The following is an 18,895-nucleotide window of genomic DNA, read 5'->3' on the forward strand; positions in this document are numbered from 1 at the left end:
TGAAATAATCCAATAATTTCACTCCTCTGACTTCCTACAACAATGGGTGTTGTCTAGACGTTGTTTGTAGATGATATTGCATCAAATGAAATTGAGAATGCATAGAAAAAGATAAAAGTTCCCTGCATTTTCTTCTTTATATCATTTAAAAAGTCAATGGAATTCAAAGAATACCTAATCCATGAATACAAATATCGAAAAATATTCCACTTGTGACTGAAACCACTCTGATAATTAACTTGTGTGTGCATTGATATTTTTTGTATATTTGAATTCATGTTAATCTTTTATTACCAAAGAATTATATACATTGTTAATATATGAGTATAAATTGCATTGTAAAATTGTTTTTCCTTTTGTCTGAACAGATTTGAGCTGAATGATTTATTTTTTATTTTTCAGAGCAAGTTCAGAATCAGAAGAAGAAGGTATGATACCTGTTTCATCTTCCTCTATTAGAGTAATCATATGATAAAATTTGCATCATCAATGCGAAGTAAATTTCTCTTTTTTTGGATAAATATTTCTTAAGGACCGTTTTCACGGTACGATTTTCCATCTGATTTTCCATCAGACTTCATACCGTCGAACAGGTAAATTATACAGGGTTATGTTCACATGATACAATTGTCATTCAGTCATTAAACGACATCTGATTTTAGTTTTCACACGTTGTGTTTTTTGTCGAAACGACATTATAGGTAAAAAAATCTGATGGAAAATTGTATTGTGTAAACCCTCCTTAATGCTTCTCAAAGTGGGGAACACAATTACAATGTGCATATATTACGATATATTACCTGCCTTTGATGGTCCTTTTGATTCTGTTGACAGTTTTGACTTTTCAACTCTTTACACTACACTTCCACACTTCCACACAATCTTATCAAACACAAGTTTTCCTATTTAATCAAATTATTTGCTGCAACTCATTTAAAGTCTTCTTCTCTAATAAGAAAGTTAAATATGCTAGATATAGTTACTGGAGGTGTGATAAGATGATTGATGCTGTTATTTTTCTCCTTGATAATATTTATGTACGTTTTGGCAATAAAGTTTATCGACAGGTTGTAGGTATTCCTTTGGGCACCAATTGCCTCCCTTTAATAGCAGACTTGTTCTTGTACTGTTATGAATCGCAGTTTGTGGCCAGACTCAATAAAGACCCGTCGAATTTGCATTTAATTGATAAATTCAACAACACTTATCGTTATCTTGATGATATTTTTTCGTTAAATAATCAGGAATTTTCTAAATATACTGCTGAAATTTACCCAAAGGAACTAACTTTAAAAAAATCAAATATAAACAGTAATAACTGTCCATTCCTAGATTTAGATATTTCAGTTTTACACGGAAAACTCTACAATTAGATTTACGACCAAAGGGACCAAATTTTCGTTCCCTATTGTTAATTTTCCTGTTTTGGACGGTGATGTTCCTTTGGCGCCATATTACGGTGTTTATATATCACAGCTCGTTCTCTATGCCCGTGTCTGTTGTGACGTTTTGGATTTCAATGAAGGTAATCTATGTATTACTGGCAAACTATTAAGTCAGGGATTTCGTTACCACAGATTACTTAAAACATTTACTTAATTCTCCTACAGATAAAAAGATTTGGTTTGGAAGTTTGGTATTTTTAACGGGATAGCACATCCTTAATTTTGCGGACTTGTTGTTTACAAAGCCCGGAAATTTAGATACGATCCGGGTAAACTTATCGATCCTTTAAATAAACTTATTCTAAAAGGTAACCAAATCAACACTATAATTAGATCTTTGAATATTGTTTTTATTGGTATCAATATTGATTTTGTTTTCAGTAAATTAAAATCAAACTAAATATTATTTTTATATCCATATGCACATTCATGGCTATACAATCTGTCGATACCTGTATCTTGGCATTGCACAAGGTCATGTTTTTCTCTGACTGTTAATGACGTCTGTACACTAAATCCATTGGATGTTGGATGTGTACTGATTGACATTTTAGTCTTAGATGCATGATTTTTATGCCCCCGCCGTAGCGGTGGGGGCATTAAGTTTTACCCTTGTCCGTCTGTATGTACGTCCCAAAATTGGTTTCCGTTCTCTAACTTGAGTTTGCCTCACCCAAATGTTATGAAACTTATACACAATGCTTATTAACCACACAGATCAAGTTTGAATTTGGTTGTGTCACTATAACCGTTCTAGAGTTATGCCCCTTTATAAATGGAAAAATAGCAAAATTTTTAGTTTCCGTTCTCTAACTTAAGTTTGCCTTAACCAAATGTTATAAAACTTATACACAATGCTTATTACCACAAAACACAGATCAAGTTTGAATTTTGGTGGCGTCACTTTAACTGTTCTAGCGTTATGCCCCTTTATAAATGGAAAAATTGCAAAATGTTTAGTTTCCGTTCTCTAACCTAAGTTTGCCTCAACCAAATGTTATGAAACTTGTACACAATACTTATTACCACAAAACACAGATCAAGTTTGAATTTTTGTGGCGTCACTTTAACTGTTCTAGCGTTATGCCCTTTATAAATGGAAAAATTGCAAAATTTGTATTTTCTTCTAAATATGAAGTAATTTTTATACGACCGCAAAAAATTTTTGTGGTCGTATATTGGTATGACGTTGGCGTCGTCGTCGTCATCGTCTGGCGTCGTCCGAAGACACATTGGTTTTCGCACTCTAACTTTAGTTTAAGTGAATGTATCTCAATGAAATTTTACCATAAGGTTAAATACCACAAAAGGAAGGTTGGGATTGATTTTTGGGGGTTATGGTACCAACAGTTAAGGAATTAGGGGCCAAAAAGGGGCCAAAAATAAGCATTTTTGTAACTTCCAGACATAACTTGTGTTTTAGTGTATGGATCTCTCTGACATTGTACCACAAGTTTCCATATCACACAGGAAATGCTGGGATTGATTTTGGGGGTAATTGCCTCAAAATATTAGGAATTAGGGGCCAAAAAAGGGGCAAAAAACAAGCATTTTTCTAGTTTCATGACAATAACTTGTGTGTAAGGGTATGGATCTTTCTGAAATTGTACTACAAGGTTCCATATCACAAAGGGAAGGTTGGGATTGAGTTTGGGGGTAATTGCCCAAAACGTTTAGGAATAAGGGGCCAAAAAGGGGCCAAAAGTAAGCATTTTTCTAGTTTCCAGACAATAACTTGTGTTCAAGTGTATGGATCTCTCTGAAATTGTACTGCAAGGTACCATACCACAAAGGGAAGGCTGGGATTGAGTTTGGGGGTGATGAATCATAAGGGGGTTCAAAAAATTTGGGGGGGGGGATTTTTTTTTTTCCTTTTTTTTCTTTTTTTCCTTTTTTTTTCTTTTAAAATTTTCCATTTTAAGTTGGTTATTTCTGTTTCATATTTAAAAGCAAATAATAATGATATGATAGGAGATACACACCAAACAGGATGTGTAAATTATTATATAATAAGTATTGTGCAATAGCAAGAAATTTTCAATTGCACAGTATTGCACAATAGCAAGAAATCTTCAATTGCACAGTATTGCGCAATAGCAAAAAATCTTCAATTGCACAGTATTGTGCAATAGCATGAAATATCCAGTAGCACAATATTGCGCAATAGCAAGAAATAGTCAATTGTACAGTATTGCGCAATAGCAAGAAATATTCAATTGCACAGTATTGTGCAAAAGAAGATACTTCGTATAAATTGCTTATTTCTTGACCAATTTCAATGGGGTTTTATTCTTGAATTCTTGGGGTTCTTTAATATGCTGATTCTAACCATGTATTAAGTTTTTGGATTTTGGGCCCCGTATATAAATTGGTCCACATTGAGGTCCAATGGGTCCAAAACTAAACTTTGTTTGATTTCATCAAAAATTTAATTATTGGGGGTTCTTTGATATGCCAAATCTAACCGTGTATTTAGATTCTTAATTTTTGGTTCCGTTTTCAAATTGGTCCACATTAAGGTCCAAAGGGTCCAAAATTAAACTTAGTTTGATTTTAACAAAAATTGAATTCTTAGGGTTCTTTGATATGCTGAATCTAAACATGTATTTAGATTTTTGATTATGGGCCCAGTTTTCAAGTTGGTCCAAATTGGGGTCCAAAATTAAACTTTGTTTGATTTCAACAAAAATTGAATATATGGGGTTCTTTGATATGCTGAATCTAACCATGTATTTAGATTTTTGATTTTTGGGCCCCATTATCAACTTTGTCCACATTGAGGTCAAAAGGGTCCAAAATTAAACTTTGTTTGATTTCATCAAAAATTGAATTCTGGGGGTTCTTTGATATGCCGAATCTAACCATGTATTTAGATTTTGGATATTGGACCATAATAGGTGAATGTCCAATTTAAAATTTTTAAGTTCTTAGACCACATTCATTCTGTGTCAGAAACCTATGCTGTGTCAAATATTTAATCACAATCCAAATTCAGAGCTGTATCAAGCTTGAATGTTGTGTCCATACTTGCCCCAACTGTTCAGGGTTCGACCTCTGCGGTCGTATCAAGCTGCGCCCTGCAGAGCATTTTATTAAAATTGGAGTTATCTTCCTTTGTCCATGATTATAGTTGAATCAATTACAATCAATGCTTTATACAATGCAATGTTTAATTTTGACTTCCACTGATAAAACACAGATCAAGTTGAATTTGGGTAGTGTCACTTTAACCATTATTGAGATATGCCCCTTTATAAATCGAAAGATTGCAAAATTTTTAGTTTCCATTCTGTAACTTAAGTTTGCCCCAACCAAACATTATGAAACCTATACACAATATTCATTACCACAAAACTAAGATCAAGTACAATTTTTTTGTTTCCGTTTTCTAACTTTAGTTTGCCTCAACCAAATGTTATGAAACTTATACACAAATGCTTATTACTACATAATACAGATTAAGTACGAAATTTGGTGAGAACACTTTTACCATTCTTGAGTTATGTCCCTTTATAAACATAAAAATTGCTGAATGTTTTGTTTCCGTTCTCTAACTTTAGTTTGTCTCAACCAAATGTTATAAAACTTATACACAACCGTTCTAGAGTTATGCGTGTTTACAAATAGAAAAATTGCTGAATTTTTAGTTTCTGTTCTCTACTTAAGTTAGTCTCAACCAAATGTTATGAGACTTACACACAATGCTTATTACCACAAAACTCAAATCAAGTTCAAATTTGGGTAGCGTCACTTTTACCGTTCTTCAGTTATGTCCCTTTATAACTATATGATATTCAAGCGGGGGCATCATCTGTGTCCACATGTGGACAATATCCACATTTATTTTTATTAGTTGTTATTGGTTTTTAACTAGCTATCAGTAACTCCGAGTACTCTCAGATTTGTACTTAGTGTCTTTGTTGTAGGGATGTATAAGTACCCTGCCACATCCACTCTGTATTTCTACTTTGTATCGATCTGATGAGTTAACTCTTTTCTACTGATTTTTATACGACCGCAAAAATTGAAAATTTTTTGGTCGTATATTGGTATGACGTTGGCGTCGTCGTCGTCGTCGTCGTCGTCGTCGTCGTCGTCGTCGTCGTCGTCGTCGTCGTCGTCGTCGTCGTCGTCCGGCGTCGTCCGAAGACACATTGGTTTTCGCACTCTAACTTTAGTTTAAGTGAATGGATCTCCATGAAATTTTACCATAAGGTTCAATACCACGAAAGGAAGGTGGGGATTGATTTTGGGGGTTATGGTACCAACAGTTAAGGAATTAGGGGCCAAAAAGGGGCCAAAAATAAGCATTTTTGTAACTTCCAGACAATAACTTGTGTGTAAGTGTATGGATCTCTCTGACATTGTACCACAAGGTTCCATATCACAAAGGGAAGGCTGTAATTGATTTTGGGGGTAATTGCCTCAAAATTTTAGGAATTAGGGGCCAAAAAAGGGGCAAAAAACAAGCATTTTTCTAGTTTCATGACAATAACTTGTGTGTAAGTGTTTGGATATTTCTGAAATTGTACTACAAGGTTCCATATCACAAAGGGAAAGCTGGAATTGAGTATGGGGGTAATTGCCCGAAACGTTTAGGAATTGGGGGCCAAAAAGGGGCCAAAAATAAGCATTTTTCTAGTTTTCAGACAATAACTTGTGTTCAAGTGTATGGATCTCTCTGAAATTGTACTGCAAGGTACCATACCACAAAGGAAAGGCTGGGATTGAGTTTGGGGGTGATGAATCATAAGGGGGTTCAAAAAATTTGGGGGGGGAATTTTTTTTTTTTTCTTTTTTTTTCTTTTTTTCCTTTTTTTTTTCTTTTAAAATTTTCCATTTTAAGTTGGTTATTTCTGATTAATATTTAAAAGCAAATAATAATGATATGGTAGGAGATACACACCAAACAGGATATGTAAATTATTATATAATAAGTATTGTGCAATAGCAAGAAATTTTCAATTGCACAGTATTGCACAATTGCAAGAAATCTTCAATTGCACAGTATTGCGCAATAGCAAGAAATCTTCAATTGCACAGTATTGCGCAATAGCAAGAAATATCCAATAGCACAATATTGCGCAATAGCAAGAAATTGTCAATTGTACAGTATTGCACAATAGCAAGAAATATTCAATTGCACAGTATTGTGCAAAAGAAGATACTTCGTATAAATTGCTTATTTCTTGATCAATTTCAATGGGGTTTTATTCTTGAATTCTTGGGGTTCTTTAATATGCTGAATCCAACCGTGTATTAAGTTTTTGGATTTTGGGCCCTGTTTTTAAATTGGTCCACATTGAGGTCCAAAGGGTCCAAAATTTAACTTTGTTTGATTTCATCAAAAATTGAATTATTGGGGTTCTTTGATATGTCGAATCTAACCGTGTATTTAGATTCTTAATTTTTGGTTCCGTTTTCAAATTGGTCTACATTAAGGTCAAAAGGGTCCAAAATTAAACTTAGTTTGATTTTAACAAAAATTGAATTTTTAGGGTACTTTGATATGCTGAATCTAAACATGTATTTAGATTTTTGATTATGGGCCCAGTTTTCAAGTTGGTCCAAATCGGGGTCCAAAATTAAACTTTGTTTGATTTCAACAAAAATTGAATATATGGGGTTCTTTGATATGCTGAATCTAACCATGTATTTAGATTTTTGATTTTTGGGCCCCGTTATCAACTTTGTCCACATTGAGGTCAAAAGGGTCCAAAATTAAACTTTGTTTGATTTCATCAAAAATTGAATTCTTGGGGTTCTTTGATATGCTGAATCTAACCATGTATTTAGATTTTTTATTTGTGGACCCCCTATCAAATTGGTTCATATTGAGGTCAAAAGGGTCCAAAATTAAACTTTGTTTGATTTCATCAAAAATTGAATTATTGGGGTTCTTTGATATGCCAAATCTAACCGTGTATTTAGATTTTTAATTTTGGGTCCCGTTTTTTAATTGGTCTACATTAAGGTCCAAAGGGTCCAAAATTAAACTTAGTTTGATTTTAACAAAAATTGAATTCTTGGGGTTCTTTGATATGCTGAATCTAAACATGTGTTTAGATTTTTGATTATGGGCCCAGTTTTCAAGTTGGTCCCAGTTAGGGTCCAAAATTAAACTTTGTTTGATTTCAACAAAAATTGAATATATGGGGTTCTTTGATATGCTGTATCTAAACATGTATTTAGATTTTAGATTTTTGGCCCAGTTTTCAAGTTGGTCCAAATTGGGGTCCAAAATTAAACTTTGTTTGATTTCAACAAAAATTGAATATATGGGGTTCTTTGATATGCTGAATCTTACCATGTAATTAGATTTTTTATTTGTGGGCCCGCTATCAAATTGGTTCATATTGAGGTCAAAAGGGTCCAAAATTAAACTTTGTTTGATTTCATCAAAAATTTAATTATTGGGGTTCTTTGATATGCCAAATCTAACCGTGTATTTAGATTTTTAATTTTGGGTCCCGTTTTTTAAATTGGTCTACATTAAGGTCCAAAGGGTCCAAAATTAAACTTAGTTTGATTTTAACAAAAATTGAATTTTTGGGGTTCTTTGATATGCTGAATCTAAACATGTGTTTAGATTTTTGATTATGGGCCCAGTTTTCAAGTTGGTCCCAGTTAGGGTCCAAAATTAAACTTTGTTTGATTTCAACAAAAATTGAATATATGGGGTTCTTTGATATGCTGAATCTAAACATGTATTTAGATTTTAGATTTTTGGCCCAGTTTTCAAGTTGGTCCAAATTAGGGTCCAAAATTAAACTTTGTTTGATTTCAACAAAAATTGAATATATGGGGTTCTTTGATATGCTGAATCTTACCATGTAATTAGATTTTTTATTTGTGGGCCCGCTATCAAATTGGTTCATATTGAGGTCAAAAGGGTCCAAAATTAAACTTAGTTTGATTTCATCAAAAATTGAATTATTGGGGTTCTTTGATATGCCAAATCTAACCGTGTTTTTAGATTTTTAATTTTGGGTCCCTTTTTTTTAAATTGATGTACATTAAGGTCCAAAGGGTCCAAAATTAAACTTAGTTTGATTTTAACAAAAATTGAATTCTTGGGGTACTTTGATATGCTGAATCTAAAAATGTGTTTAGATTTTTGATTATGGGACCAGTTTTCAAGTTTGTTCAAGTTGGGGTCCAAAATTAAACTTTGTTTGATTTCAACAAAAATTGAATATATGGGGTTCTTTGATATGCTGAATCTAACCATGTATTTTGATTTTGGACATTGGACCATAATAGGTAAATTAAAAAAATTGAAGTTCTTAGACCACATTCTTTCTGTGTCAGAACCTATGCTGTGTCAAATATTTAATCACAATCCAAATTCAGAGCTGTATCAAGCTTGAATGTTGTGTCCATACTTGCCCCAACTGTTCAGGGTTCGACCTCTGCGGTCGTATCAAGCTGCGCCCAGCGAAGCATTTTATTATAGTTTGTTCTTATTTCGTACTGGTACACCACTGTCCCAGGTTAGGGGGAGGGTTGGCGCGACTTCAAACTAGTTTAACCCCGCCACATTCTGTATGTGCCTGTCCCAAGTCAGGAGCCTGTAATTCAGTGGTTGTCGTTACGGTGACCTATAGTTGTTAATTTCTGTGTAATTTGGTCTATTGGCGAGAGTTGTCTCATTGGCAATCATACCACATCTTCTTATTTTTATATATAGAAAAACCTCAGTGCAATGGTATTGGACACAATTTTTTTTAGTGATACCCTTGACCATCCGTTTTTCCGTCCTTCCGTCTTTCCGTCCTTCCGTCCTTTCTTCCTTCCATCTTTCTGTCATTCCGTCCGTCCATCCCATTTTAAAGGTTGAGCGGGGGCATTCGTGTCCTCAGACACATTCTTTTTTTATTAGCTCACCTGGCCCAAAGGGCCAAGTGAGCTTTTCTCATCACTTGGCGTCCGTCGTCCGTCGTCGTCGGCGTCTTCGTCGTCGTCCGTCGTCGTTAGCTTTTTACAAAAATCTTCTCTGAAACCACTGGGCCAAATTTGCCCAAACTTGGCCACAATCATCATTAGGGTATCTAGTTTAAAAAAATGTGTCCGTTGACCCCGCCAACCAACCAAGATGGCCGACATGGCTAAAAATAGAACATAGGGGTAAAATGTAGATTTTGGCTTATATCTCTGAAACCAAAGCATTTAGAGTAAATCTGACAAAGGGTAAAACTGATTATCAGGTCAAGATCTATCTGCCTTGAAATTGTCAGACAAATCTGACATTCTGTTGTTGGGTTGCTGCCCCTGAATTGGTAATTTTAAGGAAATTTTGCAGTTTTTGTCGAGCCTGCGACTTTTGTTGCAGAAAGCTCGACATAGGGATAGTGATCCGGCGGCGGCGGCATTAGCTAACTTCTTAAAAGCTTTATATTTTAGAAGGTTGAAGACCTGGATGCTTCATACTTTGTATATGGATGCCTCATGTTACGAAGTTTCCGTCAGTCACATGTCCAATGTCCTTGACCTCATTTTCATGGTTCAATGACAACTTGAAAAAAAAGTTAACATATTTTGTAATGTTAAATTCTCTCTTATTATAAGTAGTAGGATAACTATATTTGGTATGTGCGTACCTTGAAAGGTCCTCATGCCCGTCAGACAGTTTTCACTTGACCTCGACCTCATTTCATGGATCAGTGAACAAGGTTAAGTTTTGGTGGTCAAGTCCATATCTCAGATACTATAAGCAATAGGTCAAGTATATTCGGTGTATGGAAGGACTGTAAGGTGTACATGTCCAACTGGCAGGTGTCATCTGACCTTGACCTCATTTTCATGGTTCAGTGCTTATAGTTAAATTTTTGTGTTTTGGTCTGTTTTTCTTATACTGTATGCAATAGGTCTACTATATTTGGTGTATGGAATGATTGTAAGGTGTACATGTCTAGCTGGCAGGTTTCATTTGACCTTGACCTCATTTTCATGGTTCAGTGGTCAAAGTTAAGATTTTGAGTTTTGGTCTTTTTTTCTAATACTATATGCAATAGGTCAACTATATTTGGTGTATGGAAATATTTTATGATCTATGCGTCAGTCGCGCAGGTTTTATTTGACCTTGACCTCATTTTCACAGTTCATTGCTCAGTGTTAAGTTTTTGTGATTTGATCTGTTTTTCTTAAACTATAAGCAATAGGTCAACTATATGTGTTGTATGGAAAAATTGTTAGCTGTACATGCCTGCCTGGCATGGTTCATCTGACCTTGACCTCATTTTCATGGTTCATTGGTCAATGTTTAGTTTTCTTGGTTAATGTTAAGTTTATGTGACAGTTGTAATAAAGCTTTATATTAAGGACTATCAACATAACATCAATGATTAGTAAAGAAGGTGAGACATTTCAGCGTGTGCACTCTTGTTGGTTATTATCTTAAATATCATTATAGATAGAGATAAACTGTAAACAGCAATAATGTTCAGAAAAGTAAGATCTACAAATAAGTTGTCTGACCAAAATTGTCAGTCGACCCCTTTAGGAGTTATTGCCCCTTAATAGTCAATTTTTAACAATTTTTTGTAAATTTTTGTAATCTTTTACAAAAATCTGCTTCTCTGAAACTACTGAGACAAATTTAACCATACTTGGCCATAATCATTATTAGGGTATCTAGTTTAAAAAATTTGTCCGATGACCCCGCCTTCCAACCATCATAGCCGACTTGGTTAAAAATAGAACATAGGGGTAAAATGCAGTTTTTGGTTTATATCTCTGAAACTAAAGCATTTAGAGCAAATCTGACAGGTGGCAAAAATGTTCATCAGATTTAGATTTATCTGCCCTGAAGTTTTCAGACAAATCCGACAACCCGTTGTTGGGTTGCTGCCCCTGAGATAGTAATTTTACAAAAATTTTGCAGTTTTTTGTTATTATCTTAGATATCATTATGATATCTAATATCTAATATTATTAATTATGATTTTAACCTTATTTTACATGATTTCCAAAGCATCAGTAAATACAGGTGAGCGACATAGGCTCTTGAGAGCCTCTAGTTTTGATAATTGTCACCAGGGGGTTCTTTTCCTTCATAATGGTATACACAGACGGGCTGCCGGTATGGGTTACTTTTTGGAAAGATTTGAACTTGTTCCAATTCTTTCCTAAGGCACCGGCCTCCCTAACAGAGTGTAGACAGATTTGCTACTAATTCAGTAACTAAATCTATATACACTGACATAAAGTTCCCAATTGTGCTAATGTATGTGTACATGCACAAATGAACTGAAAATTTTGGTTGCATAAACATTACTTTTTTCAATTAGCTGGCCAGTTTTGTCCTTTTGATTAAGTAATAGTATTGATACACTATCAGTATGATTGACAACTGTCATGATCAAAGAACAATTAAGCACAAAAGGTGGGGCAATAATTAGAAATGTATATAGACCCCTCCTCTTTAATGCCAGTCATAATTGACCAAATTTCATAACTATTGAGTTTATACATAACATGACAGACCACTCAATACACAATAACTTGACCTCATTAGTATCAAATAGATGTTTGATCTGTATAGGTCAGTGTCTCTGTCTTCATGTGTAATTGATGGTTAACATCAATATTTATGTACATTTATTTAATAAAATTGAATACAGATGATAGATTTAAATCATTTACCTATATATAACTTTTGATTTACACTGCATTAAACAACAAATAAGATAAATGTTAATTTTGGGAGATAAAAAAGGGACTTAGTTTCAAGTCTCTTTATCAAATGGACCCAGGTTTACTGAGAAACTACAGTATTTTTTTTTATTAGGTAATTTCTTCTGTTTCAAAAAATGTAAATATTAAGTTGCAATTTAAAAGAAGATATTATGCAAATTAGTGACCAACCAACTTTGACCTCTATTAAGCTATTTTATGCACCGTAGAATCGTCCTTTTTCAAAAAAAAAATGTTCATCAGAAGATACCAAGACCTTGTTGATAAATATTCCGTATCAACTTCACAAATAATACATGATGGTCTTGATGTATAGATTCTAGGTACTGGTGTTGTTTATCATTTTTAAACGTTTTTATCGGTTATTGATTTGGGGATGTACGGTGGGCGGGCGGGCGGGCGGACAGTGTCTCTTCAATAACATGAAAACGCTGTGATGATTTTTTTTCAAATTTAGATATGTTGTTTCTTGTGACTAAATGAAGGTGAAGTTCAATTTTCACGATTTTAGTATTTCTCCTTTTTGAGTTATCGCCATTTGTAATATCAAAAAGTGGTATTTTTAAATATTTTACTCTTGTTATCATATTATGACTAAGCATAGTAAATGTCTTATCTCAAAATTAAAATTGGAGTGACAGATTTATTTGAAAATTTTCTATTTCCTAAGTGGTAATGATAATAAGCTATATTATTAGACATTTTGAAGTTAATTACATTATTAGTTATTATATATGTAATGTAAGAGTACTATGTTAAACCATAGTTCTGTTCAAAAGAATAACCCTTCAGATTTGCAAGTATGATTTCATTATTAATTAGATCTGGGAAATATCTAAGCATATGATAATCATTGGAGTGACAGATTTATTTGAAAATTTTCTGTTTCCTGATAAGATCTGTAGGACTGTATATATAAAGTTTGAAATTTACTAGAAGGACTGTATAAATAAAGTTTAAAATTTAATGTTCATTATTAGACATTTTGTAGATAATTAAGTCTCCCTAAACCATATATATTCCTACCCCCACCCCCTCCAATTTGAGAATGTGCTTTTATCTTGTAAACGGTCGAGATCCCCACCCCTAAACCATATATATTCTTGCATGGGACAATAAAACAAATCAAATGAAATATTGAGGGAGTCCCTGGGTTCACCCCCATCCCCTCCTGTTTAAGAACTTGTAAACGGTCAAGATCCCCACACCAAAACCATATATATTCTTGTATGGGACAATAAAACAAATCAAATTAAAAAAAAGGCGAGTCCTCTGGGGTCACCCCCACCCCTCCTATTTAAGAACTTGTAAACGGTCAAGATCCCCACCCCTAAACCATATATATTCTTGTATGAAACAATAAAACAAATCAATTGAAATTTAGGGGAAATCCATGGGGGTAACCCCCACCCCCCCCCCCCCCTTCTTTTTGATAACTAGTAAACGGTCAAGATCCCCACCCCAAATCCATATATATTCTTGTATGGGACAATAAAACAAATCAAATGAAATATAGGGGAAGTCCCCTGGGGTAACCCCCAACCCCTTCTTTTTGAAAACTTGTAAACGGTCAAGATCCCCACCCCGAAACCATATATATTCTTGTATGGGACAATAAAACAAATCAAATGAAATAAAAGGCGAGTCCCCTGGGGTCACCCCCACCCCCTCCTGTTTAAGAACTTGTAAACGGTCAAGATCCCCACACCAAAACCATATATATTCTTGTATGGGACAATAAAACAAATCAAATTAAAAAAAAGGCGAGTCCCCTGGGGTCACCCCCACCCCTCCTGTTTAAGAACTTGTAAACAGTCGAGATCCCCACCCCTAAGCCATATGTATTCTTGTATGGGACAAAAAAATAAATCATGAAATAAAGGGCAAGTCCCCTGGTGATCACACCCCCCTCCCCTTTTGAGAACTTGTAAACGGTCGAGATCTGCACCCCTAAACAACCCTATATATTCCTGTTCGTCATTTCAAGAAGATTTGAATGACATACAGGGTCAATCCATAGGCGTCACTTATGCATATCACAAACCAATTTGTACTGGACTTTGCCCAATGTCGGGCGACCATGGAAATGACGAATTATTGGAGCTTTGTTTGGGAGGCTTCGTAACAGCATCCTGTTACAATTATTTATTGTTACTGATAATTAAGTTTTACAGATTTTGAAAAGACATTGTATTAATGATAAATAAGATTTTGGATTTTTTTCTTCTTTTCTTTGGTAAATTGTTTGAAGAATTTTGTGGCAATTTACTTTGTTATTCTGTAAAAACTAATTTTCTGAATGCTATATATTTTTTTTCATGAAGTGAACTCCTTTAAAAACTAAGCTTATATTGTTTATTAATAAGCATATATTTAGATTTCTGATTTTGGGCCCAGTTTTCAAGTTGGTCCAAATCGGGGTCCAAAATTAAACTATGTTTGATTTCAACATAAATTGAATAAATATAGGGTTCTTTGAAATGCTTAATCTAAACCTGTATTTCTTTTCATTATTAATAAGATAATACCACATTGAGGTCCAAGGGGTCCTAAATTAAACTTTTGTTTAATTTCATCAAAAATTGAATTCTTTGGTTCTTTGGTTCTTTGATATGCTGATTCTAACAATGTTTGAGTGTTAAATCATATCTAATTTTAGAGAACTAAGTCATTACTGGTTGTTGTTATTATATTATTGATTATAATTTGAAAAATTGCATCATATCTTATTTTACAAAATGTTTTATCCAGTTTGGGTTATTTCCCTTTGCACAGAAAATATTATGGATAAAATTAACCTGTGTTTCATTTCAACATAAATTAAATATATATAGGGTTATTTCAAATGCTGAATCTAAACCTGTATTTAAATATTAGATTTTTGGGCCCAGTTTTCAAGTTGGTCCAAATCAGGGTCCAAAATTAAACTTTGTTTGATTAAAAAAAAAATTGATTTTATGGGTTTCTTTGAAATGCTGCATCTAACCATGTATTGAGAGATTTTGTATTGTGGGCACCTTTATCAAATTGGTCCACATGGAGGTCCAAAGGGTCCTAAATTAAACTTTTGTCTGATTTCATCAAAACTTGAATTCTTGGATTTCTTTGATATGCTGATTCTAATATGTACTTAGATTTTGGATATTGGACCATAATAGGTAAATGTCTAATTTCAAATATTTCAGTTCTTTGACCACATTCATTTTGTGTCACAAACCTATGCTGTGTCAAATATTCAATCACAATCCAAATTCAGAGCTGTTTTAAGCTTAAATGTAGTTTCCATACTTGCTCAACTGTTCAGGGTTCGACCTCTGCAGGAAAATCCGGTTTGCTGTCACTCTGACAGCCTCCTGTAATTACGTGTTATAGTGTTCTTTGTTCATGGTTCGACCTCTGCAGTCGTATCAAGCTGCGCCCAGCGAATCATTTCATTGCATTTGTCATTGGCACTTCTGACTTAACAAACCAGGGCCCAGAATTGATTTCTTGTATATCAAGACTGGTGTATTTGTAATGTTTACGCATTTTTATGCCCCCGCCGTAGCGGTGGGGGCATTAAGTTTTACCCTTGTCCGTCTGTACGTACGTACATACATACGAACGTACGTCCCAAAATTGGTGTCCGTTCTCTAACTTGAATTTGCCTCAACGAATTGTTATGAAACTTATACACAGTGCTTATTACCACAAAACACAGATCAAGTTCGAATTTTGGTGGCGTTACTTTAACCGTTCTAGAGTTATGCCCATTTATAAATGGAAAAATTGCAAAATGTTTATTTTCTTCTAAATATCAAGTAAATTTTAAAATTGGAGTTATCTTCCTTTGTCCATGATTATAGTTGAATCAACTACAATCAATGCTTTATATTTAATTTTGACTTCCACTGATAAAACACAGATCAAGATGAATTTGGATAGTGTCACTTTAACCATTATTGAGTTAAGTCCCTCTTTATAAATCGAAAGATTGCAAAATTTTTAGTTTCCATTCTGTAACTTAAGTTTGCCCCAACCAAACATTATGAAACCTATATACAATATTCATTACCACAAAACTAAGATCAAGTACACATTTTTTGTTTCCGTTTTCTAACTTTAGTTTGCCTCAACCAAATGTTATGAAACTTATACCCAATGCTTATTACTACATAATACAGATTAAGTACGAAATTTGGTGGCGACACTTTTACCATTCTTGAGTTATGTCCCTTTATAAACATAAAAATTGCTGAATTTTCGTTTCCGTTCTATAACTTTAGTTTGTCTCAACCAAATGTTATAAAACTTATACACAACCGTTCTAGAGTTATGCGGTGGGGGCATTAAGTTTTTCCCTTGTCTGTCTGTACATAACGTACGTATGTCCATAATTACGTCCGTCCTTACGTCCCAAAATTGGTTTCCGTTCTCAACTTGAGTTTGCCTCAACCAAATATTTTGAAACTTATACACAATGCTTATTACAAGAAAACACAGATCAAGTTTGAGTTTTGGTGGCGTCACTTTAACTGTTCTAGAGTTATGGCCCTTTATAAATGGAAAAATTGCAAAATTTTTATTTTCTTCTAAATGTCAAGTAATTTTAAATTGGAGTTATCTTCCTTTGTCCATGATTATAGTTGAATCAACTTCAATCAATGCTTTATACAATGCAATGTTTAATTTTGACTTCCAGTGATAAAACACAGATCAAGATGAATTTGGGAAGTGTCACTTTAACCATTATTGAGTTATGCCCCTTTATAATTCGAAAGATTGCAAAATTTTTAGTTTCCATTATGTAACTTAAGTTTGCCCCACCAAACATTATGAAACCTATACACAATATTCATTGCCACAAAACTAAGATCAAGTTCAAATTTTTTGTTTCCGTTTTCTAACTTTAGTTTGCCTCAACCGAATGTCATAAAACTTTAGTTTGTCTCAACCAAATGTTATAAAACTTATACACAACCGTTCTAGAGTTATGCGTGTTTACAAATAGAAAAATTGCTGAATTTTTCGTTTCCGTTCTCTAACTTTAGTTTGTCTCAACCAAATGTTATAAAACGTTAATTTGTCTCAACCAAATGTTATAAAACTTATACACAACCGTTCTAGAGTTATGCGTGTTTACAAATAGAAAAATTGCTGAATTTTTAGTTTCTGTTCTCTACTTAAGTTAGCCTCAACCAAATGTTATGAGACTTACACACAATGCTTATTACCACAAAACTCAGATCAAGTTCAAATTTGGGTAGCGTCACTTTTATTGTTCTTCAGTTATGTCCCTTTATAACTATATGATATGCAAGCGGGGGCATCATCTGTGTCCACATGTGGACACTATCCACATTTATTTTCACAATAGAATATTGTTTCCACGAAGACTCGAGGAAGCATTCATAATCAAAAAAGTTTTCTATCGTTGAATGTGAACGTGTTACTTGTATTTTAGATGGATTGAAAGATAATATACTGTATGAGTCATCACAGCCTGATGGCTTGAAAAAAAATTGTTTATACCAGTCGGCAGGACCTAATGTAGAAAGTCAGAAGAAACCCCTATCTTCCAGTGAATATGCTATGGTCCAAAAACCAAATGCTATATATGCTGAAGTTAATAAAGTGGCTCAACCTAAGGATGGCAAGAAAAAGAAACAAAAAGGTATGCTATTGAAAAGTACCAAACACTATTAAAATTGTTTTAATTATTATATTCATTAAAACTGTAGTTGCTTAATAGTATGGTTATAGGCGAGGCCACAGAAGACGTTTATGAGTAAATATATCATACTTTAATTAACAGATAAACACAGCATTTTCTAGCAACCCTTATTGATATTCGTCAATTAAACTTCTGTATTAATATGTTTTTTATACGATTGCAAGGTTTTTGCGTTCATATAATGTTATTGTGTTGTCAGCCTCGTCGTCATTCGGATACATTTGGTTTCCAGACAATAACTTGAGTATAAGTGTATGGATCTCTATGAAGTTGTACCACAGGGTTCCATACCACAATAGGAAGGTTGAGGTTGATTTTGGGCATTTATTGTCCTTTTGCTGTTAAGGAATTAGGGGCCAACAAGGGCAAAAAACATTTTTCTTGTTTCAGGACAATATCTTGTGTATAAGTGTATGGATCTGTATGAAATAGTAACACAAGGTTTCATACATCAAAAGGAAGGTTGGTATTGATTTTGAGGGTTATGGCCCAAACTGTTTAGGAACTAAGGGCAAAAAAAGGGCCAAAAAACTAGGACTTTCTTGTTTCTGGACAATAACTTGAGTATACGTCTATGGATCTCTATGAAATTGTACCACAATGTTCCATTAAAAAAAATGAAGGTTGGGAATGATTTTTGGGGTTATGGCTCTAACCATTTGGGAAAAATGGGTCAAAAACAATACTTTCTTAATAATTTGTAAAAATTGCTTATTTCTTGACCAATTTCAATGGGGTTTAATTCAAAGTCTTCAATTCTTGGGGTTCTTTAATATAACCGTGTATTAAGGTTTTGGATTTTGGACCCCGTTTTTTAATTGGTACACATTGAGGTCCAAAGGGTCCAAAATTAAACTCTGTTTGATTTCAACAAAAAATGAATTCTTGGGGTTCTTTGATATGCTGAATCTAACGGTTTAATTTAAATTTTAGAATTTGGGCCTGGTTTTCAAATTCGTCCACATTAAGGTTAAAAGTGTCAAAAACTAAACTTAGTTTGATTTTAACATAAAATGAAATTAAGGGTTTTTTTTATAAGCTG

General features: G+C 33.8%; 1 protein-coding gene across 1 annotated transcript in view; it reads left to right on the top strand.

Moving 5' to 3' along the window:
• The window catches only part of LOC127701675 (uncharacterized), a 150,061-nt gene that overhangs the window by 61,783 nt on the left and 69,383 nt on the right, over positions 1–18,895 (top strand). Inside the window, exons 5-6 of the mRNA XM_052205672.1 lie at positions 403–428; positions 17,584–17,793. Coding sequence (XP_052061632.1) covers positions 403–428; positions 17,584–17,793 — 236 coding nt within the window. The remainder of the gene's footprint in view (positions 1–402; positions 429–17,583; positions 17,794–18,895) is intronic.

This window comes from Mytilus californianus, unplaced genomic scaffold (assembly GCF_021869535.1).
Source record: "Mytilus californianus isolate M0D057914Y unplaced genomic scaffold, xbMytCali1.0.p SCAF_5, whole genome shotgun sequence".
Lineage (NCBI taxonomy): Eukaryota > Metazoa > Mollusca > Bivalvia > Mytilida > Mytilidae > Mytilus > Mytilus californianus.